At 40.0% G+C, this 18,562-nt stretch overlaps 1 protein-coding gene across 6 annotated transcripts in view; it reads left to right on the top strand.

Annotated features, from left to right (window-relative positions):
- VPS13D (vacuolar protein sorting 13 homolog D) overlaps window positions 1-18,562 on the top strand; it is a 93,200-nt gene that overhangs the window by 46,576 nt on the left and 28,062 nt on the right. For all 6 annotated transcript variants that reach the window (XM_017831973.1, XM_017831972.1, XM_017831971.1 and 3 more), the window contains 12 exons: window positions 471-706; window positions 1,453-1,561; window positions 2,167-2,327; window positions 2,630-2,738; window positions 3,412-3,591; window positions 3,858-3,974; window positions 4,183-4,332; window positions 4,475-4,624; window positions 5,150-5,246; window positions 6,843-6,991; window positions 9,413-9,547; window positions 9,885-10,052. In XM_017831973.1, coding sequence (XP_017687462.1) covers window positions 471-706; window positions 1,453-1,561; window positions 2,167-2,327; window positions 2,630-2,738; window positions 3,412-3,591; window positions 3,858-3,974; window positions 4,183-4,332; window positions 4,475-4,624; window positions 5,150-5,246; window positions 6,843-6,991; window positions 9,413-9,547; window positions 9,885-10,052 — 1,761 coding nt within the window. The remainder of the gene's footprint in view (window positions 1-470; window positions 707-1,452; window positions 1,562-2,166; window positions 2,328-2,629; window positions 2,739-3,411; window positions 3,592-3,857; window positions 3,975-4,182; window positions 4,333-4,474; window positions 4,625-5,149; window positions 5,247-6,842; window positions 6,992-9,412; window positions 9,548-9,884; window positions 10,053-18,562) is intronic.

Here is an 18,562-nt window from a genome sequence, read left to right as displayed (position 1 = left end):
GGTCTTTGTAGTAACTGTGTTTTTCTGAAGTTCTAGTGAAAATTGGAAGCACTTAATTACATCTTGTTCAAATAATAGTGCTAATGTTGTGGCTTTCCTGAATGCCTTATAAGTCTTGCAAGGAAGAGCATTGTTACTGAGGAGAAATTGTTCTGGGGTGGTAATTTGAAATCTGTTCTAGTCTCCTAATTTAGATTTAGGAGGGTTTGAGATGCTGCCATGGAATTGAAGACGTTTTGAACCACAGATGACAGATAAAAGCAAAGATGACATTTCTCAACCCTTTAAGACTGTTTTTAATTGAGACCTGAATGGAAGAATTTGCATATGAAAAAGATGAGGGGAAAAAAAGAAGTGCTCTTTTTTCAGCTCCTGTGATCAACTCCTGGCAAATGAGCAAATGGCAGGAAAAAATCTGCCTGATGAACAATTCCTGTGGGAAACAAACTCCTCTTTCCTACCTGTTGCAGGTCCCAATTGTGTTTAACCAGCACGGGGTGGTGGAGCCCAGGCTCTCCACTGAAGTGAAGCCCATGACCTCCCTGGATTATGCCTGGGACGAGCCTGTCCTGCCCCCCTTTATCCTGCTGACAGTGAAGGGGGCAGGCTCCTCTGAGGTTGTCTGCTGCATGAACGACTTCCAAGACAGCAAGCAGCTTTACTATGAAAACTTCATCTATATTGCTGCTACATATACCTTCTCAGGGTAATTCTTTCTATCTTAGATGAAAATATTTTGAGTGTTCATGGTGTTCAGCAAGCTTTGCATTAATATTCTCTTAGTGGTGGCCATTCCAAAATTTTTCAAATGCAGCTAAACTTCTATCAGCCAGCAGAAGAAATGCCAAATTCAGAGTTGTCTGGCAGTCAGTAATCTGTGTATCTTACCTCATTTGATCATAGTACCTTTGTTTTAGAGCCTGGCATTGTTTATTCTGTCACACGGTGAGAAAGATTAAGGCTGTGGCATCTGCTGTGACCCCACTGTCTGATCTGGGAAGAGCAGGGATGGTTGGGGTCCTCTCTGGGGACTTCATTTTTATTGGTGTCTAAAGGACACTTTACCACAGTTCCCACCTATTTACAACATGCCTGTGAAATGTAAACTTATGTAAAATAGCTTATATGCTGTTGAAAACAACTCTGGGAGAGTGAAACAGGCTTTGTTGCTTTCCTCAGTATAAGGTAGAAAATTGTCTTTGGAATTCATCTGTTTTGCCTGTGAAGTTCCTTGTTGCAGTGAGAAATCAAAGCCTCTTTTAAGAATGCACTCAAATTGACAGCTTGCACTGGTAATTCCTAACAAGAGGGGAAAGAAACCAATATAAATTTATGTCTGATGGGCTGTATTGGAAGTGTCAACTTCCTTGATTCAGTTCTAGTACAAATCTAATTCAAACTACAGAAGCAGCAGCTACTCTGAATAATCATGATATTTTCTTGGTGTTCTAGTTTACAGGAGCCAAGTGTAAGACCAGTTGCTTCAAATAAGGATGTTGCAAATGCAGAGCTTGTCCTTGATGTTTCTCCAAAGACTCAAAGAGTTGTGCTGAAAAAGAAGGTACCAAGACACATTTGTTTTATTTTTTTAAATGCTGTTGCTCTGTGCTGAAGTAAAATCAAATGCTGAGAGTAGGACAACATAAAAAAAAAGAGTTCTAAGTTTTAAAGGGTGGAGACAGGCTCCAAAGTGACAGGTTATTTTGAATTGTGGTGGTGCTTCTGTATAAGACTTTTATGGGGATAAAGATGGCAGAAAAGGGAATTGGAATAAAAGTAGTAAGGAATGTTGTAAATGCCTCCAAGACAAGAGTGTGGTAACTGAATGTTGGATATTCTAATGAAGTTACAAGGTTTCATGGTAACCTAAGTCTTCTGTTTCTGGACCTCTTAAAAAATAGAAACTGTATTTAAATATTGTTCAGATTAAAGAACACCTTGTAAATGCAGCTCTGCATCTCACTGCTAGTGTGTGATGCATATTCATTGAATATCAGAGTTCCATTAGAAGTCTTTATCCAAACTAGTTCCTAATTCCAGTTCAGGCCTCTGAAGTTAAATATATACAAGTCACTGCAAGAATTATAATTCAAAGCCTCTGATAGCAAAACAGAAGAAAACTACTTGCTCTGTACTGTGTTTAAATGTCGAGTTTTTATGCCACAGGAGCCAGGAAAGCGCTCCCAGCTTTGGAGAATGACAGAGACAGGAATGCTTTGCCATGAAGGTTCTTCAGTTCCTCACAACCCCCACAAACCCTCCCCTCGCTCCGAGGACTCCAGTATGATTTTGGATATCGCCGGCCTGGCAGCTGTCACAGACAACAGGTACTGCACATCCAGCTCCTCAGGAAACTGCTGGAGGTTCTAACTGAACACAGTTCATATGATATTCTGTGAATAAGGAAAGAAATTGTTCTGAAGGCATGTGGAAGGGCTGGATTTTACCCGGTTTTGTAAACAAACCTCACGGTCAACCTGCGTGACTTGGAAATACTTTTCAAAAGGTGGCTAATGCATTTTTAGCAGGTTAAAAGAGCACTTCAGGAAAGTGAGCTGGAGCAAAATAAATGTTCACCATTAACGCATCTGCAGAGTAAATCCCCCTGAGCTCTGGTGCTTCCCTGCAGGTACGAGCCCCTGATGCTGAGAAGGCCCGACCGCCGGCGCAGCACGACCCAGACGTGGAGCTTTCGGGATGGGAAGCTGACCTGTGGGATTCATGGACTTGTTGTCCAGGTCAGTACTGATCTTCTGTTTGTTGCTGATAGAAATGACAGTCATTTGGGTTTAGTATTGAAGTGAACTAAAAGCTTCGAGGCCAGAGTTCGGGATACAGAGAAGAGCAGACTTGTGTAAACAGCTTGTGTTTTAAATTCATATTTGAATATTCTTATTAGTTTCAAATAATTAAACATCTTGCACTAATAATTAGAAAAATAATTGACTTAGTGCCATGATATTGCATTGATCATTTTGTGATCAGTAAGTTACTAATTGAAGAAACCAAAAAAGCCCTGTGTTGCTGTTTTTAGGTGTTGACTCAGCAAGGATTTACTCACCTGCAGATACAGAGTTCATCTTTTAAAAAGCTTCCTGTCATTTTGGAAAACTTTTCAGGAAGGACTTTCCCATGTCCATTGATGATGTGATAGCTTCAGTTTTAAATTAAGTGGGAATACTTAATTATCAATCTTGGCTGCTTCTTTTAGCTGCCAAACTGATTAAACATGAGTTACCAGAAGCTTTAATAATAGTAAGTAAAATGCTGCTGGAGTGCTCTTCTTTTAGTTCTGAAGAGTGAAGAGAGCAAAGTAAAATACACTTTTAAATTAATGTATGTAAATAGTTATCTAAAGTTTTTACTTATCGATTATCTAAGTTTTTTCCTTACTCTTTTTTCTTTCTCCAGGCAAAGGGAGGAATGCTGGGTCTTCATGATGGAGCTGAAGTTGTTCTAGGTCCTGATACTTCCCTTGAACTTTTGGGGCCAGTTCCACCTGAACAGCAGTTCATGAACCAAAAGATGAGGCCTGGCTCAGGAGTCCTGGCTGTGAGAGTCATCCCAGATGGGCCAACAAGAGTTCTGCAGGTGACTTCATTCATTAACTAGAATGAAGTTCTGTTATTTGCTTGTACTTGCAATACTTTTTTCTTTATTACATCTTTAAATCTTTACAAAAAACTGCCTTTATAATGATATGAGGGGGGAGGGAATATCATAAAACCAGAAATAGTTACCACAAAAGCTTTCACTGTACCTATTTTTTTTAGAAAAAGATAATTTTATAAGGTAGGACAATGTAGCTGTTATTTACAGATAGGAAAGTGATCATTTGGTAATTGATTTGTTTTCAGATAACTGATTTTAACCAGCGCAGAAACGATCGTTTGTTCAGTGAAGGAGATGAACTTCCAGTTACGGAGCAAGATCTGCGCAAGCTGAAAAGCCCAGACACAGAGCAGGAGTTGGAAGTAAGATTTTATAACCAGTACCTGTCCCTTTTATTTATCATTTTCCTTTCCAGATTGTAGGGAGGGGGTGGTTGGTCATTAACTTCTCCCTGTGATGGTCAGTCTCTCTGGAGATGAGTCTGAAAAAATAACTTCTTTGCAGAAGTGTGTATTTGGTACCACAGTGTTGGTTTGCTAGTGGTAGTTGGTTTTTTTTTCTTTTTCTCAGGTTCTTGTGAAACTTGAAGGTGGAATAGGATTGTCTTTAGTCAACAAAGTCCCCGAAGAGCTGGTGTTTGTAAGCCTCACAAGAATTAATGTCCACTACACACAGCTCTCGGCGAGTCAGGTGCTAGAGCTCAGCGTGCATGACATACAGGTATTTTGAAACAAATTTATTTATTTATTCACGGGTCTTCTTCAGTTTTCGTTGTCACAATAAGTTTGAAAGATACTTAAAACTGTTTCTGAGATTTCTGTTCCTAAATATCATTCTTTTTTCTGTCTTGTCCACTCTGCAGGTGGACAACCAGCTTATTGGCACCACACGGCCTTTTATGCTCTTTCTGACGCCCAAGATGAGTGAGAACGAGCCCCTGGAGACTGGGCCTGCTGTGCAAGTCAATGCCATGAAATTCCCCAGTAAAAATGCCCTGACTGACATATACAAGGTAAAACACAATGTTTTGTTTGTGCCAGGCAGGTATTACTTTGCTTAAATGACCTTTCCTCTTCCTAAGTTTCACTTAATTCAGTGATTCGTGAAATACACTTGGTTGAATTAATACTGAAGCTTAAAGGACACCATGTCCACGGTGTTTAAAGCTACAGTACAGTGATGAACAATGATAATAAATAAGTTTAAAAATGTAACAAACAAAACAGCTGATTTCAGGGCTGGAAAACAGTGAAGCAGGAGATTTTGAAGTGTTAGGATTAGGTAACGAAGCACAATGCCTTCTAGAAAATTGAAATAGTTGTAGGTAACTTGCTGTAACAAGTAGGTAACATCACTAGTTGTGGGTAATTTGAAGTGAAGAGAGCTACCAAAGACATTTTGAAGGTGGGAATTTTGCTACGAATCCATTCAAGTGAAAATATTCCGTTGAACTAGAGCACGTTGTCCTTTTTAATAGCTTATATGGATTATATTTCTGGTGTTAATGCTGTAAACTGAGACTTGTTTATCTCTGTAGCATCTGATGATCACTGCCCGAAAGTTCACAGTTCAGATTGAGGAGAAACTGCTTCTGAAGCTCTTGAGTTTCTTTGGCTACGACCAGTCTGAGTCAGGTATGGGATTGAATTACAAGGAGCAGTTTTACAGTGCACACAAGTATTATGGTCTTTCCATAAAGTTCAAAACACCAGGAAGCTTTTGGCTGCTGGAACCTCCCAGTGTTGAAGAGAAGGCTGGAAATGCCTCAGTGGCCCCTGGGAAGCTGTTCTTGTGTGTTGGAGTCATTACAGTGCTCAGGTAACAGGCCCAGTACACAGTGGCTGGGCTGAACTTCTCTGCAAGGAGTTTCGTGTTCAGCTTCAGTTCCTGGATCTGGATTCATCTAAGCTGGGATAAAAGAAATCGTGTTATTAATTTAGCAAGCCACTTTGTTTAGTAATTTGTTTGGTTTGTTTATTTAACCCAAGGCTAGAAGTAGGATCCCTGTTAATTTGTTCCTTGAGCAACTCCTCTTGCTTCACTGGAGGAAGATTTTGTCTGTCTGACCTTTTAGTTGTGGCATGCATACCCTTGACTGTAATTGCAGTGTGAGTTTTCTTTCATTCATTGAGGCAAGACAGACCTCTTCAACCTTCTAATCTCATAGATGTTCTTCTAATCCTCCTATTTTAGGGTTTATCTGTACTTTGGAAACGTTCTGAAATGTTTGTTTTGGAGTGGCAATTGAAAAAGTCACTTGTATGATGCAGTAGCCTGTGTGCTGTTACATAATCACTGTCACAGCAAAAGAACTGGGTTTGGCATGATTTCCAAATGGGGCCAAGCCTACAGATGATGCTCCAGAGTTCTGTCCTGCTAATCCACAGTATCTTCTGAATTGTCTCTGAAAGAATAACAGCCTTACATTTCACAGAGGATTTACAGAGTTAGACCTCTAGTGATAAGGAAGATGAGAAAATGTGGAGTTTTGCTCTTATGCTTTTTACTACTCTGTCCTTTGTTTTGCTTTACCCTGATGCTTCTGCTGTTGTTTTGTTTCCTTACTTACTGTACATTATTTGTAGTTTATCCACTGATGGTGCTGATGTCATCCAAGATCCAGACAAAAATTATTTTATCATTTATAGTCAACGTGTTTAATTGTTCAGCCCGAGTTCATTAGGCTTGGTTATCTTTCATCTTTCCCCTGCCTTCTCACACCACCAGGATACCCTTGCTAATAACACAAACCTGTTAATGTCAATAACATTTGACTCACTCTCTATGTAAACTGATTTATTGAATATCATCCATTCTGCAGGGATAATTGAAAACTTGCTTTGTGCATTATATTCCTAGTTGAGTGCGTAAGGAATTACAGAGAAAGCAGAGAGGAAAACAGACTGTCAGAGCAAGACTGCCCAGTAGGAAACATTGCATAGTTATGTGTTATCTCCTTGTTTCTCTGTGCTGATTAAGATAAATTAGAAGTGAGATTAAAAGCTCAAATAACAGGTTTTAGAGATGCAGAGAGATCTGACAAAAAATTCTTGAGCCTCAGAGGTCAACTTGGTGTCACAAGGCATGAGTAATTCTGCTGGCTCCACCAGCAGTCACACATACTTCTTATTTGTAGAGAGCACTGTTAACTCTCCACAGAGTGTGCATTCCTAACCCCATATTTATTTATCTTTAATCTCTTCTGATTCCTGTGTTTTGTCTGGATGCAGAAGTTGAGAAGTACGATGAAAACCTCCATGAGAAGGTGGTTGAACAAGGGGGAGCACAAAAGCGATACTACTTTGAAAACCTCAAAATCAGTGTGCCTCAAATCAAACTGAGTGTCTTCACTTCCAACAAGCTCCCTTTGGATCTCAAGGTACCCCAGTGCATTCCCAGAGAGGGCTTCTGAGGAAAGAGGAGGCGATGGGAACAGAAACTTTAACTTAATAGTATTAATTTCCATTTACTCTTCCATTATGGAAGTTACAAACAGTAGAAGTGCCAATAAGTTCTGTTATTTAATTTGCATAATTTCCAGTCTCTTCTGTCATGCTCTTTCATTTTTCTAATTTCAGTTGAAGCACAGACAATGACTCACTGCTTTACAAAGGATCTTAGTTACAGTAATGGAAATGTAAAGAGCTTAAAGGGAATAACTATCATAAAAACAGAAGTTACTCAGAAATACAGGACAACTCCGAGTGTTTTCATCAAAAAAAATGTTTCATTGAAATTGGAGAATTTGCATGAACCCCATGCAATTTGGTTCAATATTAAAGTAAATTCAGATTGAGTGTGGATTTAGGTGGAAAATCTGGTCCTTTTCATGTGGTAATAAATCTGGCATGGTTGTTCAGTGAACCAGGGAGTCCAGATTATAGCAAGAAGATAATCTCATCCAGTGTTCCCAAACCTGGACATAATAAAGTGGCAATGGTCAGTTGCCGTTTTAATAATAATAATAATAAATTTAATATTTCAATCAAAAATATTTCTGTTCCCTCTGAGCTAATACAACTACTTTACTCCAATGTGGAAGAGTTGAAACAAAACCAACCAACCAACCCACAAAAAACCATCCCTACTGAACTGCTGCCTATTCAAAAACCAAAACTGAACACTGAACCAGACTTTTTTGTCTTTGATGTTAAGAACATCAGGATGTGCAGGCTTTTAAAGAAGTTTAGTTTTGTGTAATGAATGAGTATCTTACCAAGATGACCCAGAAGATCATCAGTCCTGCATTTTTGTATTGCTTTTACCAAATCCTCGTGCAGAGGACAGTTCAGTAGCCAGCTGGGATGTTCCTTAGCTGGGATGTTCCTTAGCTGGGATGTTCCTTAGCTGGGATGTTCCTTAGCTGGGATGTTCCTCACACTCCACAACAGCAGCAGTGTCCTGATTGTGTGTTTGCACTTCAACACAAAAACACCTAGCTCAAATGCACAGAGAGTTAATGGTGAGTGCCTTTAAGAAGCCAGGCACTGTGCACTCTTGGATTTCCTACCACCCTTGGAATAGGATTCCAGCTGGATACATCTTGGCAGCCCTCAGCAATGTTCCCAAGGGAAAGCCTGGCCTATACATTTTTCCCCCCTAATGATAACAGTCCCTGCCTGAGTTCTGTATATTGACTTTCACAGACAGAGTTCCATTCAGTTCTGTAGCACAGGAGAGTTCAGGGCAGGAGGCAGAGAATAATCACAGTAGAGCCTTTGTGGAAGTTTTTCTAACTACCTCTAATGTTCCTGGCTTGGACATGGCTGGCTGGTAATTTGGTGTAGACAGATTATTTTTATTAGGTACCAGTATTAACAAAGTTGCCTTATATAATATTTGATAGTTAAACAGGAAATTACTTCCTACCCAAGTGAATAATGAGGACTACTCTGGTTAGTCATCCATTTACTGAAAAAATAAATAGCTTCTTTCTTACTTGCAAACTTAAGTCAGACCTGTAACTTGCCTTAATTGCCTGCAGATGGCACAAAAATCGTGTTACTTACACCAGCAAGGCTTTGGTGATTAATGTGTAAAGATATAACACAAGTGTCGGGCTTCTTGTCTTCCTCAGATTGTCTAATGTTGGTAACTGTGCAGATGCATTATTAAGACCTGAAACAGGGGGGTTTCTGTCTTAAAAGATTAATTTTCTTGTTAGTTTTTCTATTGAAATTATTTTGTTTGTGTGTGTGTATATATATAGATGCGTAGCTTGTCCACCTTAAATGGGGTTTTTTATGTACAGATGGCCTATGAGCTAATTACAGTCTTGGTTTTCTTCCTTGAAAAATAATGGAAAAAGCTAGTTTAAAGAGTTTCAGTATACCATATAATGTCAAGAAATGAGCCTCAGGCTTACAGGAAATTATGTATGTTATTCCAGCTCATCCTGACACTTAATCCCTTCATAGAACTTCAGCAGGGTGGAAAATTTCCAGTTTTATTAAGGAAATTCATTTAGAGTTTGGTTTAATTGACCATTAGAGCAGTTATAGCAAAGTGCTATATGTGGAATATTGGACACATTTTGTTCTGAAATATTCTTATGAAGTGTAAGAAACATTGCATTGGGAAGTTTAGTGACTATGGAGTTACTGGAGGAACACAGTTCTAATAACTGATCATTGGTTACAAGTAAAAAGGTTATTGGGTGATTGCTCTCTATATCCAAGTGGTAAACTACTCCAGCAGCCTGAATGTTGGTTTGTTACCCATTCAAAGGTAAATTCCTTTGGGTGCTGTGAATGAGAAGTACAGAGCAAACTGAAAATGGCAATATCTTTTCTTCACTCAGGCACTGAAAAGCACGTTGGGATTCCCCCTGATCCGGTTTGAGGATGCTGTGATTAATCTGGATCCCTTCACCAGGGTCCATCCCTATGAAACTCAGGAGTTCATCATTAATGACATTCTGAAACACTTCCAGGAGGTAAATGTCATGGATTGTATTGCAGCACAGGCTGAACTTCTCTGGATTTGGGAGTTCTCCATTGAGGGTTGGGAGCTCTTCCCTGACTATTAAGTGTTAGTGCTGTGTTGCTTCTTTGGCATATGGAGTAGTAGTATCAGTGTTTCTAAGAATATACTACATTTTAAGATCAAACTAGGGTTGATCTTACTGGTATTTGTGTGTCCATTTCTCCAGTAAAACTACCTGGGTTGTTTTATGCTTCTGTTGTGGGTGGGATATTTTATCTTTTAATCAACCTTGCTGGTGTTAATGTGATTCATAAGTGATATTTCATTCTTCCTCTTGATTTTTACAGGAGCTGCTCAGTCAGGCAGCAAGGATCCTGGGTTCTGTGGATTTCCTTGGCAACCCCATGGGTCTGTTGAATGATTTTTCAGAAGGTGTTACTGGCCTTATAAAATATGGCAACGTGGGTGGGCTCATCAGGAACGTCACACACGGAGTATCCAACTCTGCTGCAAAGGTAATAATTGTGATATTAAAGTTGGCTACAGCAATAGGCAAAAAATAGTCAGGCAAGAAGTCAAATAGAATCACTGACCATGTTTAAATTGCCTTATGTCCTGTTTGTTTTGTGAAAATAGTGTTTGAAGTGTAGATTTTCTTTTCTTAAATGCTTTTTATACACATCTGAGGGATGCCAGAGACAGGAGTCAGTGACCCACTCAAGGCCTTATTATTGCTATTTATACACATACTTTGCAGATTGAATGCAGAAGTTAGCAGAGTGAGAACTAAAAAGTTGCTCAAGTGTGGCCTCATCTCCCAAGTGCAAATGAACAAAGTTGTATTATATTATGTATATAATCTAGATAGAGAAGAGAGCATTAGAGAAAGGTGGAGTATTAAGGGATTATTTAATGTATCAGGAGTTGCTAGCTCTTCTTTTTGGGAAGTGCTTAAGCTGATGTGAATAGCAATTATTATGCTGACACTTGAGGTTTGGGGTCTTTTATGCCACATAGCAACAAACTAAGGAATTCCTAGATTGCTTTGAATTTATCTTTAGTTTAATTCCAAAGTCTCTGCATGGTGAACATTCTTTTGTCCTTCCTGATAACAACTGGGAGAATTCAATTATATCAGTGGAAATAACTCTCTTTAGTGCCTGAGACAGGGAAGATCTGAGGCAGCAATGAGAAATAGGAGCATTTTGGATCATGGTTGGTTCTGTCCTGATACTGAGCAAACATATGTCCTTGAAATGTTTTTATTACATATATGATGTGTCAGCATGAACTACTTCGTGGGCAGAACTGGAGCAATGCTTTCTTCCCATAAAGATGTGTTGTTAAAATTTGGTTTGGGAAAAATACTTTACTTTCTGTTATTTTCATTTTCCAACCTGGTAAGTTTGTACATGTGCACTGTAATGGTTTGTCCTTTCAGAACCTTATTTGTATAGAAGGAAAGCCACTTTTTTCCCCTAAAAGTAACTCAGAAGATGCGAAATGTAGAGTCTGGATAATTACAGACAGCTCAAGACTAGCATTACCAAACCCAGCCCATCACCAAGTGCAGAGCTGGAACTAACCCAGGGAGCTGAACCAAGAGCAAAGATGACATGCACCTTGTCTAATTCTCATTAGCCAATTTTGGAGAATTTCAAGAAATTCAGACAAAACACCATGTTGCTATTCCTGTCTTAATCCCCTGCTTGGTAATTCTGTAATTAACAGCACTGCAAATACAAGCTTGTCCAGGCAGTGTGGTAGAAGCTCCTGGAAGGCAGCTGTTTCCATCTGCTTTTGTCCATCCTTTCTCCTCGTGGTTGTAGTCTCTGGTGACCCATCCACTCCACCCAATAGAGTGTGTTTCTTTAGAGTTTCCTTTCTATAAAGTGTTGTTTCCTCATCTCAGTCACATCTGCAGCAACAGTCCCATAAATCTTCCTTTAAAAGGCACGAGCCTTCCTCTGTTTCCCACAAGGGCAAGGTCATTCTTTGAACTTCGGAGTCATTTGTAACCAAGGGGGTTGTGAAGGAAGATTTTCAAAGGCAGAAGGGCAGTTGGATGCTGAACTCCTTTCAGAATTCAACAGGAGCTGAGTGCCTGCTTCCCATTTATACCTTTGAAAGTCACCCCATGTACTGTTTATCTGCCTTCCCAGGTATTTTTTTCCTTCTCCTTGGTACATCCAAAATGTCTCTGTGATGCAGGTCTCACACAGTGCTCTTTTAAAACCTTTTTTAGTGGTTTATATATTTGTCCTTTCAGAACAAGGAGAGAATTATATCCTTTAGGAAGGCTTAATAGTACTTTATGGAGCTCCTTGATTACTCCTCCTTCCAAAGGTTGGATTTTAATTCTGCTACATAGAAGACAGTGGTTAAAAGGCTCAAATAGTCAGGATGAATTCTTCCTAATGTGTTGCACTGCTTTTAAAAATCTGCTAGAAAACTAAGCCAGGAATGTCCAAGTGATAAAAAATTGGCATTTCAAGTATAGTTTTTAGAACTTTTATCCTTTCTGTTCTACTTGTATATGCCTTATGAGTGTGTCTAAGATATGTAAAATATTGGTAAGGAAAATTACGTGGAGAGAAAAAAATAATTTGAATTGCCCAAGAGAAACAGGACTGAAGCAACAGCTCATTTTCATCTTGCTCTGGGTGCTCTCTGTAGGGAAGGTATTTTCAAGTATATTTTTACTGCATAAATTTTCACCTGATCTGGAGGTGCCACAGAGGGGCCTCGTCTTTGCAGCTTATTCTGTGGAGCTGGTAACTAAAGCAGCCAAAACCAGAGGAGCCTGTTCTGCCAAGGAACTGAGGGCTGGGAAAAATCCCCCTTTTGGTTGTTAAGAGTACCTGACTTATGAAGTGTCTAAAATAAAAACCTATCCTGGATTTTAAGATGAGTTAGGTATTATGGTGTGAGCAGATAGATAAACAGAGAATAATGCTGTAATCATTGCTTTAAAAGTAACACTGCTCGGCTGCAGCAAGAAGTAAGTATTGGAGTTGTATCTGGTTTTGTCATTTTATTGCTTTTCTATTTTATAGTTGTGCTGATTATCCCTGTAATGGCTTTTCCATGCATTTCAGAGCACGCAGTGGGTAATGCCTTCTTTCAAGTGGAGAGCTGCAGTGTATTTAAATTGGCACAAAACCTTAGGTTAAATAAAGTTCACTACAGACAGTTTTGTAGTTTTTATCCCTTGGAGACTCCGAGTTCTGTATTTTAAAAAGTTCTTTGATCCTAAATATAGACACCTGAGGGAATTTCATTCCCTCTGAATGGAGCCTTCTATAGTTGCCATATGCGTAGAAATCTCTCGCATTCTTGGCATCCACACTTTTTTTTTTTATTTCTCCCGTTAGGCAGGATGGAACTAAATCCTGAATTATTCCTGTTTCAGAGGTGTTTCAGTTAGAAATGAATACTGAACACTGAGTTAGCATCTGAACAAAACTGTGTTCTCCAAGTGGAAAATGTAGTGTGGTTGTATCTCTCAGTGGCAAATAGGTGTTATGATGACACTGAAATTCCTGGAAAGATTCATCAACTTGTCAATACTGTATTCAATTTGCCTGATTTCTTTCCACCCCTCCAAGGAATTCTGTTATCTTTTATGAATTATGAGCACATAGTAAAGTAACTGTTATGACTCTGAGGTTAGGCTTTATTTCTGGAGATAGATATATATATATATATATATAGATATAGATATAGATATAGATATAGATATAGATATATAGGATGGAAATAATTGTTGGGTCCCTCCCTTCCTCCTGAGAAAAAGAACTCAATGAACTTCTTGAAAGAGCTTAATTTTCATATTGAACTTTGAGGTTTCCAGTGAGAAGTTTAATTAGGCTTCTTAAGGAAAGGTAAGCCATCAGCCAGAGTTTCCTTGTTGGGTTTTTGGGAAGTGTGCAGGATTCTGGAAGGCTTCCTGAGGCTTGGGAGCAGGCACCTGAGATGCCAAAACTTACCTAGAGAGGAGTTGCAACAAATTGCATTGTTTTGTTTTCTTTTATGGCTGAGGAAGAGGCACAAATGAACTTCTGCCCTGGACTTTCATTCCATACATTTACTTTAATTCATTTCAGAGTACTGGCAGAGGTGTGTCAGTGTTTAACAGGGATAGGGAAAGAGGTGAGGTGTTGCAACCAGGTAAGAAAAGACAAGTAAGGATGCAAATATTGCTCCAGGTGAGGGTTTTGACATGGAGTCAGTTGTAGAACAGGAGCATAAAAGCAACACAAAGGGAAATAAGAGTTTTAACCCTCATTGTAAGATAAATCAAAGCAGAACCTCAAGTGGTTGGCAGTGACAGGAAAATAAAGATAACTGAATGGAAAATGAAGAGGAAGTAATAAAAGGGTTATTTAAAAACAAATCATGAACAAGTGTTTGACTTGCATGAATGTTAACTTTAACAAAGCTGGCAGTAAATAAGATGAGAAGTGGCTGTAGCAGAGCACAGAATGGAGGTGCAGTTTGTGCAGGTTCTACCCAGAAACAGATGGAAATGTTTCTAATGGTTCCCTTTTGTTTAAATTTCCTTAGTTTATGTAACCAACCACTCCTGTTTGATACCATTCAGAAGCAAGAACAACTGGCATCCTCCCATCTTTGGAGTCACTGGGGTTCAGCTCTAGCAGTATTAGCTCAAAATGCCATGGGAGTAGCTTAAAATCAAATCATATCTTAGTGACAGGGAACCTGAGAAAGAAATAAATGGTGGTGTTTTCCTCAGGAGAGTATTAAACAACATAGTCAACTGATAATGCAGAAAGATCACGGTGACATTCGGGTTCTGAGTTTCCTACCATTCTGTATTTTCACCATTTTCCTTTGATTCCCTGCTCTTCTGTTCAAATGGTGACAGCAGAATATGTGTGATCACTGGCAGTCTCATGCTGGATGAAAGTGAGGAAGGCTGGGAATACCTGTCATCTTTCTGGGCAACTGTACAGATTAGAATTTTGGGTTTTTTCTTCGGGAAAGCTGACAGTCATCCTTTACAAGGGTAGTTGAGGTATTGAAGTCATGGGATTTAGCAGCAGCTGCCATGGCTTTTCTATTCCTAGAAGTGATTTATACATTTTGGGTCAAATGTAGGTATTTCTGTGTTTTCTTCAGTATAATCTTAAGAATTTTCTCCTTGTGTCTTCCCCACTGTAGCACAGGGGCTCCTGCAGCTTGTCCAGGTGGCACAGCACCTCATCTTCAGTTTAACGTGCATTTCATTCACAGATGAGCAGTTCATGTGCAGGTTTGAGTGCTGAGCAGTGAGAATCTGTATCAATATGTGCAGATCATGAGATGGAAAGAAACTGAAATTCCCAGGCAGAAATGTTAAGTACTTGGAGGAATATTATACATGAGGCCATTTCCCCATTTCCTGCCAGTTTGAAAAGACACCAAGTTTTATGGCCAATTAGTGACAATCAAAAGCCATGGAAAGTGTCAGTTTTAATGTGCAGAACATCTGGTATCTGCCATCAGTATCTTTGAAAAAGGTTTTGGGATAAAGGATCATCCTCGAGAAGTTTGAAGTATTATTTTGTTCTTCCTGTTTTTAATTTGTACCGTGGGATAAAATGTGTGTGGCCAGCATCCAGGTTGAAAGTTTTCTTCACAGTTTGGGTTAAATTCACCCTTTCTTCTACAAAGCTTCTTGCACAAAGTGTTTGTGAACATGCTTTGACTCCAGTGGAGACGTGGGCATGGGTAGGTCAGACAGAAATGCTGATGTTTCCTGTGAGAAGAACTGCTTTGATCTGGACTTGATGTCCTAAATGGGCCCATTCAGAATCCAACTGACACATTGGTGCAGCTTTGGATGAGCCTTTGCCAGGAGAAATTACTCAGTTGATAACAAGGATTATTCAGTGATGCAGCAACTGCAGACAGGAGGATGCTCAGCTGGATAGAGGAATGTACAGGTGACCATTTGCAAATAAAAAAAAGGGGGGGGGTTAGAGAGCTTGAAGTTTTTCACCTGCTCTAGACTTCATTTTGAAGGGTTTTACCAGCTGAATTTCTTGCTAAATAAATTACAGTGTTCCTGTTTTGCTGACTCATTGGAGAATTAAGGGAGAAAAGGAGCATTTAAAATGAGGTATGCAAAGTGCTGCCAAATCAAACTGTGACACTGGAAATAAGCATTTATCATAGAGATGAAATGAAATTTGATCTTAACCTTCAGTTTTTGAGTTAGCATGTCATGAAGACAGGCACATCTGTCCCATATATCACCATTAGCATCTGAAGGAGAAAAAATGGGGTGTGGGTTTGAAATTAATGAGTTCAGTCTTGACAAAAGGCTGACTGCACCTCCCTACTGTGTATTTAAAGTTATAAAGTTATAAAGCTGTGTAGAAAATGATAAATAATACAGCCTTCAACTTGAAATTCCTTGGCTGTGTATCCCTGAGAAGGGAAAATAGTGTTTCTGTGTCCATGGGTGATGGCCAAGCTGTACCAAGAGATCACTGGGATCAGGTCAGCAGATCCAAACCCATCAGCCCTCACAAGCTGTTCACCATTTACACATACACATGATGGCAGGTCCAGTTCACGTTCTTGCATCAGGTGTCCTTCAGAAATCAAGAGGAACGTGGAAAACCTGTTGATTTTTAAGCGGGAGGTTCTTTCAGATCCCAAGTGTGGTCACAGGTGACCATGGCAGAAAAAGAAAGCGGCTGGAGAGAGACCGACTGCTGGGGTTGGTGCTGATGGAAATGCCCCTGGAAATCCCAATCAGCAGAGCTGGGGGAGATGATGTTAAACCCCAAACCTCACATGCCCCCTCTGAGTACACTGTTGTGATGTATTAACTCGGGGCACTGGAGCTCTTCGGGCTCTTTCTCAGGTTTTCAGTACACGGAGGGGTTTTAAGGAGGGGGGCGAAGGAGGGCAAATAATTCCATCCCCCAAAAAATAAACAAACAGGAAGACCTTAAAGCTCGGTAAGAGTTGAGGCTGGGGGGAGGGGAATTATCTGTTAAGGGTATTAGTTGTTTAATAAAGCGCAGTTGTCCTCCAGATGAACCCGCCAGTGACTCTGCAATTGGGGTCATTCCAAGTTCATGCTGTGGACTTTTGACTGCCTTCTGTGTCTGTGAAAACAGCCGGCGGTTCCTGCAGGGATCACTCAGTCAGCCCTGTAACACAAAACTATTGCCAGCGGGCACCTGCTGCTGCTGCTTCCCAGGAGGTCCCGCAGGGAAGCGACCCAACTCATCAGGCATCCACGGGATGGGAACAGCGGGGCTCCCCTGGGATACCCGGCTAATCAGGCTCCTCACAGCCTCCCATCAGGGGGCTTCCCATTACCGCCAGCACGCCCTTGTCAGGATGCATTAGGAAGCCCAGTTAACGAGGGGATGTGAGCTAATTAAAGCCCCTTTACTTTGGGCGTGTGACATAAATAGGGGTGGGGAATGCTGCAGGGAATCTCAAGGAACATGTTTGTTCAGTGGGAAAAGCCGGCGGCTCCTCGTGGTTGTCGGTAATTTGGAGAGGGTCAAAGTTTATGTTGCTCTGAAAATGAGAAGCTGATTATCGCTTTTTGCTGATTTAGTATTTTCTAAATTAAGAGTGTGTCGGTTCTATTCATAGTGCCAGGACACATTTCCCTCTGCACAGTTTGGCTTGGTTAGAAATGTGTTTGGGGCTCAGCCTGAACTGCCCTTTCTGGTTAGGACTGGATTAAACAGTTGACCTGGGGATGTGCTGATGTGCAAAGGAAAGGATAAAAGTCTAGAGCATGTAAATTTATCTGAATTCACAAACCTTCCTGCTAAAATACCCCAAGTAATTCTTAAGAGACTGACTGAAGCCGTGGAGAAAGTATTTTGTGGAACAGCTTCAGACCAGGAGGCCTTTGAAACCCGACAAATAAACACCTGCTACTTTTTCAAATACTTAAAGCATTTCACTTTTTACTCCCAGTATAATGCACCAGTGACCACAAAGATGGGAAAGAAGGAAGCTGTGGTGTCTGTCTGCTTACTGGGGTCCAGTTTGTAAAATGAAATATGTAATACTTCCATCCCATAACAGTGCATGTGATGGGTCCCTTCCAATTCAGCACGTTCTGTGATCTGTTGATGAGCAAAGAAGCTGCTCTAAAAGTTATTTTTATGGTAGATCACAGAAGTGAGACAGTGCAGTAAAAGCAGGAGAACTTAGGCTGCAGATTTTACTAGACAACTTTATCTGTCCCACTGCACCCCAGTCCTTGTGTATATCTCAAATACTGCAGGGCTTTTTTCCTTTTTACACTTTCCAAAGAATAGCAGCAAGATTTGAGGATGGCTGACTGCTCTCTACAGCTTTGTTTTGAACCACAAATCCTAGCAGCATGTATATATGTTTCCTTAGCCTAGAACACATACACTGGGAAGGGGTTTGCCTCCATAGAGCCAAATAAGTGCTTCATTTTGAACTGTTGTAATTTACTGTCAGAAGTCAGTGTAAAAATTGGCTTCCTCTAAAATACCTTGAACAGGTTGTAGAGTTGCAGGAAATAAAGGTGATTTTTAATGATATTGCTACAAGGCACATGATCACAAGAGATTGGACTCCTTTCTAAATGAGTTCTGCAAAGCAAAGATGAGAACTGAATAAACTCTGTGATTTCTGATTTAAATGCAGTTCATTTCGAGGTTTGCACAGAAGTTGTAACTGATCTATATTTAATTTCATCACTTTCTCCCTTAGCATTCCATCTTGGAATGTTCTGCTTTGCTCAGTCAATAATATTTGTAAATGTACCGTTCTCTGATGCTAGAATTACAATGGAATGTTTGGACTCAAGTCATAATTGTGTATTTATCCTTTTGGGATGTCCTTAGAGAACCAGGCAGTGCCAAGAGCTTAAAAAGACTTTAAAAGATTACTTAGACCTTATTTCCATGCTGTGTGCTTCATGCATCTGGCTTAGAGGGAACAAGCAGTCCAAAGTCGAGTTTTCATTTGCTTGAATTCTTCTTGTGCCCCATAAGCCTTATTGTTT

The sequence above is a fragment of the Lepidothrix coronata genome, unplaced genomic scaffold, assembly GCF_001604755.1.
Source record: "Lepidothrix coronata isolate B3197 unplaced genomic scaffold, Lepidothrix_coronata-1.0 Scaffold198, whole genome shotgun sequence".
Taxonomy (NCBI): domain Eukaryota; kingdom Metazoa; phylum Chordata; class Aves; order Passeriformes; family Pipridae; genus Lepidothrix; species Lepidothrix coronata.
Note: the sequence above shows the minus strand (reverse complement) of the source record. Positions and strands in the feature narration are given on the sequence as shown.